General features: G+C 34.6%; 1 protein-coding gene across 2 annotated transcripts; it reads right to left on the reverse strand.

Moving 5' to 3' along the window:
* Window positions 1–2626: 2626 nt before the first annotated feature.
* LOC114724248 (glycerol kinase) lies at window positions 2627–5334 on the reverse strand. 2 transcript variants are annotated; one of them, XM_028910567.1, is made up of 5 exons: window positions 5191–5334; window positions 4889–5110; window positions 3554–4520; window positions 2855–3122; window positions 2627–2798 (listed from the first exon to the last, which is right to left on the reverse strand). In XM_028910567.1, exons 1-4 carry the CDS (start codon window positions 5322–5324, stop codon window positions 2877–2879), a joined length of 1569 nt encoding a protein of 522 aa, XP_028766400.1. In that variant the 5' UTR covers window positions 5325–5334; the 3' UTR covers window positions 2627–2798; window positions 2855–2876. The 2 variants fall into 2 exon arrangements, with proteins under 2 accessions (XP_028766400.1, XP_028766399.1); XM_028910566.1 differs by having other exon boundaries at window positions 2753–3122.
* Between the last annotated feature and the right edge of the window lie 1631 nt (window positions 5335–6965).

Consider the following 6965-nt stretch of genomic DNA (forward strand, 5'->3'; position numbering starts at 1 on the left):
ATGCCTCCAATCATTGAATGTTTCCAATTCCAAATCTAATCTAATCTAATCTTATACAATATTTGAAAAAGAATAAAAAAACAATAAGTAGGTAGATACAACAGTAAAATATATTATTAGTTTATTGCATAAAGAGAAATTTGTATTCTTTCTACTCTACCATACCTCACTCTTGCCTCTTGAACGCGCTTTGGGTGGCAAGTGTCCATCTCCAAATACATAATTAAAGAGATTATCTTTTTTTTTCCTCTCTCTAGATAATTTACTCTTTTATTAATCATGCTTAAATTAAGTTTGCTAGGGTTAGAGAAGGATACATTGGGGGAAGAGAAAAGATTTATGAAGTGATGCAGATGTGTATCAAATTTATTTTCAATTTATTGTTTATATTTCATTTTCAGATGGAAGTATGCAACACACACATATATATTGGCTTTGTAGCAACTTAGGGTCTGTTTAGATTAGCGATTGGAAAAGTAACTTATTGTCAATTTGACTTTTGAAAAAGTGAAGTTGGGTAAAAATTAAATTGGATAAGCTGAATTGTGTTTGGATTGGAGTTTTAAAAAGTTAGTTTGTAAAAATAAGATTGGTAAAAAGTTGTTTAGATTATAATTGAATAAAAGTAAGTTTGATTATAAAATAACCAAAATGGGTATGGGTTTTAATAAATAATAAAATATGATTTAAAAAAATGATTTTACATAATACAATGAAATTAAAATAATTTAATATGAAGAAATCAAATTTAATGAGGGAATTAAATTTTACAACTGCAAATTCAACATTTTGATTTCTAAACTTTCTCTTTTTTCTATTAATATTTTTATGAGTTATTAATTTCAATTCTCTTCTAACAAAATGGATCTTTAGTTGCCACGTGGCGTCACCAAGATGGGGGTATAGACAACGCCTGCCGTGTGCTTGTAGAAATATGGTAGATGGGAGAGAAAAATAAAACGCGGTTGACACACTTGCAAAACAGGTATAAAAAAATAAACTTTCCCCTCCTAGCTTATTCCAACCGCTTGTTTAGACAACTTAAAATCCAACAAGCCCAATACATTATAAGCCCCACCAAACATCACACCATCTTCAATCGGGCTTATCTTCAAATTTAAGCTATGTTTGGACCAGCAAATGCTGATCCAAACAGGCACTTAATATTGTGGTAAGGGTGGTTGAGACGTAGGGTTAAATTAAGGTTCAAATCTTTTAACATATCAAAAAGATATGAATGGTTTTTGTGATTAAAGAGAATATGAATTACATTAAGTTTTTTGATTACCCCATTTTTCTGGTAAATGAAAGTAAAGTAATTTTAAAATTACATGGATATTTTCTCAGTTTTTTTTAATTATTCTTATCGTTATTATTAATCACTTGCAAGGCTGCACAAAGACTGGACGAGACCGAGTTAGACATCAGCGTATGGTTTTAAAAATTGATTGGAGGCACATCCTAACCTTATTTATGGAATCAAGTTTTTTAACCAAAAATTAAGCATTGTTTAAAATTTACTATATTCATGCATATGACACCACGTTACTGTTTGACTAGTCACCTTTCTTATCTGTTTTTTTTTCTTTTTTAAGAAATAACCTACAGCTATTACGTCAATAGCAAATAAAGTATATTTTTCCTTATAAAAATCTGGAAAAAATTTTCCTTTATAAAAAAAAAGTGTATTTTCGAATAGTGTCTACATGAAAATTTTAAAAACACCCCCACAAGTGGTTCAACTAGTATACAATCCAATTTGGTTAAAATAAGTGTATTTTTTTTTACTTTATTTCATCGTCACTGAAGTTTTATTGGTCTAAGAAAATAGATTATGAGTTTAAGTTTGAACGCAGAAAAAAATTTGAGAAATCTGCTCTTAATTAGATCCAGTAATGATTGAATTTGACCTAATCAAATCGTCATGAAAAAATTGCTCATATTTTAAGAGTTTTTTGTTAGGTATAAATATCTTCCTGTTAAAAACACTCCTATTTAAGATACTATTGGATATTAAATGTAGACACTTCTTTTACTAGGGTTTAATGAGCAACTAACCCCATTGATTAAAGTCGTTTATTTTTGTAAACCGAAAAAGAAAAAGTCGTTTATTTTATCACCAATTCTTTGGATAGTTTGTGGGCCTAGAATTAGTTTGCTAGGCCTAAGATGGGCTATACATATTCCTAAGAAACTCCCCATCTTGAGCCCATGCCATTTCCTTGAAACACTTTAACGGCATATATTGTCCGGCTAATAATAGAAATTGATTAATACTTGGTCGGTTGTGTGTGTGTGCCAGACAGCGGTATAATTCCAACCTTAATTAAGCATGAATTACTAAGTAGGGCCACCTAGAGAGGGTGATAAAGGTGAAATAAGAGTGTAATTAATGTATGATTCAGCCCATCCTAAGATAAAATAAGGATTAAAACAGAACTGACCAAATATAGAACCAATATAACCACAGCCCATCTAGTTATGCTTCTAAGTTTGGGACTTTTGACAAATTGAGCACTTTGGTTTATCTTAATTACAGTGCCAATTTAAATATACGCCTATGTTGTTCCTTGTTTTCATCATCCAAATCTTTTATACCTTGAGCAAATAACATTTTATACCATAATTATTCGTTTCATCTTGGTTTCTGTTGATTTCTACAGCCGGCTCAGAAAAGTGTACAAGATTGGAATTGACGAAGTAACATGCCATACGTAATGACATTATTCGTTTGTATTGGTTGCTGTAGCCATTCAGACAAGTGTACAGGTATAATTAACGATGTAACATGCCATATGTATGTAATAGAATGCGAGAAAAAATGGAGAGATGAGGAAGCTGAAGCGCATTAAATTGACAGCAATGAGTAGAAACAATCAAAGAGAAAGATCAGCCAAGTCAAATGTTCTGGTTACTGCTTTGCACCAAGATTCCACTTTCTTCTTCCTCAGTTGCTCAGCTAATACTGGACGGAAAACAGTTGAGGTCTTTACCTTCTCACCAGAAGCAAAGATCTCCTCCTCTTTCCAAACTCCGACAGCTAATCCGGCAGCATAGGCCGCGCCAAGTGCTGTTGTCTCTATGTCGGCTGGTCTAATCACCGGACTTCCCAACAAGTCTGCCTATAGAACAGTAAAGTTTTACTAATTAGTAGAATGCAGCATCAGAAGTCTCAGTTAGAAGATATTTCCAACAAACTATTATTAGAAAGATTGTCAGTAATTTATGAAACAGATATTCCTCATGTTAGCCAAACATCATAAAAGTTCCATGATACGTCTTTTCTTCGTTACTCAATTCATTTATAATTTGCAGGGAGTCAGCTATCTGCATTATACACTTACAAAATAAATCTGAAACATGTGATCCGAACAAATCAAGCATGTGTTGCATAAGAGATGCAAAAATGAATGCGCAATAAAATTTCAGTCAGAATCAATACCAAAGCTCCATTTGTGACATAAAAGACAAGGCCCGTGGAAGGAAAGGCATAAAAACAGGGCAGCAAGTTCTGCATAAATGTGCACACATATTAGAAGAAACACATCCAAACCTGAATCTGCATCAAAAGGTTGTTAACAGTTGCGCCACCATCCACTCTGAGCAAGAATTCCTCTTTTTCTTTCTTATCTTTATCAGTTTCCTCAGAATCTTTCTTCATTGAATCCAAGACATCTTTCACTTGAAAAGACATGCTTTCAAGCACAGCTCTGGCAATGTGAGCCTTGCTTGTAAACCTTGTAATTCCAATACAAACCCCTCGAGCATCATCACGCCACCACGGAGCAAACAATCCATTAAAAGCAGGCACAAAATAAACTCCACCTGTGGACTCAACCTGTGAAGCCAGATCCTCTATCTCCTTAGCACTACTAATAATACCAAGGCTATCCCTTAGCCACTGCACTGCAGCTCCAGCAATGGCAATTGATCCTTCCAGTGCATAATTTGCAGGAGCATTCGGACCAAGCTTAAAGGCCAAAGTTGTCAGAAGACCATGTGTTGATGTAACTATCTCTTCGCCAGTGTTTAGCAGTATGAAAGCACCAGTACCATATGTGCTTTTAGCCTCTCCTTTTCGGCAAGCTTGTCCTACCATGGCAGCATGTTGATCACCTAAACACCCAGCAATTGGGATATCGGTGATTGGCCATCCCGGAGAAATCTTTCCAATGATTTCAGAATTACTTACAATCTTCGGCAGAATTTCCGCAGGAATGCCCAGGGTTTTTAAGGTGGACTCATCCCAGTCAAGAGTCTTAAGATTCATCAGCATTGTCCGCGATGCATTTGAAACATCAGTGACATGCAATCCTCCCTTCACCCCACCAGTTAGGTTCCATATCAACCAAGTGTCGATAGTTCCAAAGAGAGCATCTCCCTTCTTAATCGCTTCCTTCACTGCTTCCACATTTTCCATCAACCATAACAGTTTAGTGGCACTGAAGTAAGTGCTTATAGGCAGACCACAAGTCTCCACAAAATGGGTTCTGCCACCTGATAACTCATTCTCCAATTTCCTGTTTAACAATGATCCAAGAAAATCAGGGTCTTTTTGTGATAATGATAAATAACAAATGCCAAAAAAAACTACGAAACAAAATAAAGGCCAGCTCCAAAGATGCAAGAATATCAATATATACACACGATATGTAATTTCCTACGGCCACGGCGGACAATCTGAAAATCGCACTCTCTTCATTGGACCACGCTCAATAAGAATTTCATAGTTGTAATACTGATTCAATCCCAAGTTGTTGTCAAAATCCAAAACTCATATACGACCCAGAAATAACTCGATAAGATCATACATATTATATTATCTAACGAATGGCAATTAATCAGAAAAAGAATTCTTGACGAAAAACGAAGAGATTCAAAGGAGTACCTGCAAACAGAACTGGTACGAGCATCCATCCAAACGATAGCGTTGTACAGAGGAATCCCAGTGGATTTGCTCCAAAGCAGAGTAGTCTCCCTCTGATTGGTCACACCGATTGCCTTCAATCCCTTGACCACGTTGATCCCCTCGGACTTAGCCTGGTCGAGAGCCCCGGTGATACACACCCTGACGCTCTCCAAAATCTCCATTGGATCATGCTCCACCCATCTAACACCGCCCCACCACAAACTTATCAGAAAACCAGAATTGAAAGGGAGAGAAAGAAAGAGAAGGAATCATGGTTTTACCCTGCTTCTGGATAGTGCTGAGCAAACTCGACCTGGTGAGATGCGATTGCCCGAGCAGAGCGATCGTAGATGATGAACCTTGTGCTTGTGGTTCCCTGATCAATCGACCCAATGAAAGCTTCTTCTTCCGACATTTTTCCCAATAATCTTCTTCCTCCTCCGAAGGCTTAAGGCTTAAATATGAACAATCGTTCTGACATAGTTGACTTTAAAATGCTGCTTGGGACTTCAGAAACGGAAATAATAATTAATTAATAATTATCATCTTATCCCCACGCGAAATTCCAATAAATCAGGGGCCTTTACATTCTCCGTCAAACTGATGAAACGACCAAATTATGACCAATTATAAAATCAAAAAATTTCAAAGCTCATTAACGATTTCGATTCCGACTCTTGCCCTTTTCAGATTTGGAGAAGTGGATTTAAGATTGCTGGCCAAAACAGAAAAAAAGGGAACGGATTAGGATTAGATTAAAAAATGAGATGAGATGAGATGAGATTGGAGCAATGTTTTCGGAGGTCACGATGCTGAGTTGGAAAGGCAGCGGAGATCACGAGAAGAGGAGGTGGTGACCAACTAACATTATGAATCCGAAAGATCTTTTATTAATGATAGAATTATAACGAGGTAACAAAGAAAACAATTAAAAAAAAGTATCAGAGACTGTTATTCTTATTATAAGACTTGTTATTATAGACGGTTGAGATTGTTATTAGGACTTTTTAATAATTACTCCTCCGGTCCTAATTATAAGACCCAATTAACTTATTTGAGGAGATTAAGAAAGTAAGTTAAGTTGGTTATTTATAATAAATAAGTGTTGTCATTCCTAAAATATCCTTGCTAATTAAGTATATTGGCTAAAACTATCATTATTAGAAGGATTATCTTGGAAAAAAATGTATAAATATAAGAGAGAAAATGGATTGGGTCTTATAATTAGGACCAAATAAAAGTCAAATTGGGTCTTATAATAAGGACCGGAGGAGTATTTCTTTTTGTGGGATTTAGATGTAATTCCCTCCTTCATTAATTTGCCAAACGACTTTGAACGGTCTTCACCTGCCACGTCGCCATGTCGTTTCATGTTGTTCTTATCGTTATAGTTGGGTCAATGCCGAATCCCACATGGGAAGTTCTTTTTGTTTCAAAGAAATCCCATTTTTCTATTTTTGGACCAAAAAATAAAAGGAAAAATGGAGGGAAAAAATTTCATCAAAAATTTTATTAATAAAAAAATAATTAATAAATTGTTGTATTTTAGGGAAATTTTATTTTAATTGTTTTTACTTTTGGTCTCAAAACTTATTGATTATTAATTAATCTCGAAATGTGTGGGTTAAGATTAACATTTTTATCCGTCAATAAGGATTTATAGTTAACTTTATTGAAAAGATTTTTTTTTTTTTAAGCAAATCATTGAAAAGGATTTTGAGTTTCCACTTTTAGCAATGACAGTTGACAACTAAGTTTTTACTGTTGATCCTTTTATTTATAATTATAATTAGCACCCCATTTTTGATGTTTTAAACCATGTGAGAAATGTTGGTTTAAAAAACATGTGAAAAATGTTTTGTCAAAAAAAAAAAACATGTGAGAAATGGAATTAAGGTGAGACAAAATGCCTGATGACCAAAAGAGAGTGGGAAAATTTAAGATGTTCAAATTCAACGTAATCAGATTGAACAGAAGGTTTGACCGAAAAAAGATATTTAATTTACTTTAAATAAAATGCAAGATTCAACTCTTATTAATGTGAAATGAAATGAAC

This window comes from Neltuma alba, unplaced genomic scaffold (genome assembly GCF_004799145.2).
Source record: "Neltuma alba isolate B1F8T4 unplaced genomic scaffold, ASM479914v2 tig00012181_pilon, whole genome shotgun sequence".
NCBI lineage: Eukaryota > Viridiplantae > Streptophyta > Magnoliopsida > Fabales > Fabaceae > Neltuma > Neltuma alba.

Bases quoted from the DNA above. Each gene is read 5' to 3' on its own strand.
- LOC114724248 (XM_028910567.1), bottom strand. From the start codon at position 5,324: ATGTCGGAAGAAGAAGCTTTCATTGGGTCGATTGATCAGGGAACCACA. The intron at 5,111-5,190 runs GTAAAACCATGA...GGGCGGTGTTAG, and splicing joins CAGCACTATCCAGAAGCAGG to ATGGGTGGAGCATGATCCAA. The intron at 4,521-4,888 runs GTACTCCTTTGA...ATTGTTAAACAG, and splicing joins CGTACCAGTTCTGTTTGCAG to GAAATTGGAGAATGAGTTAT.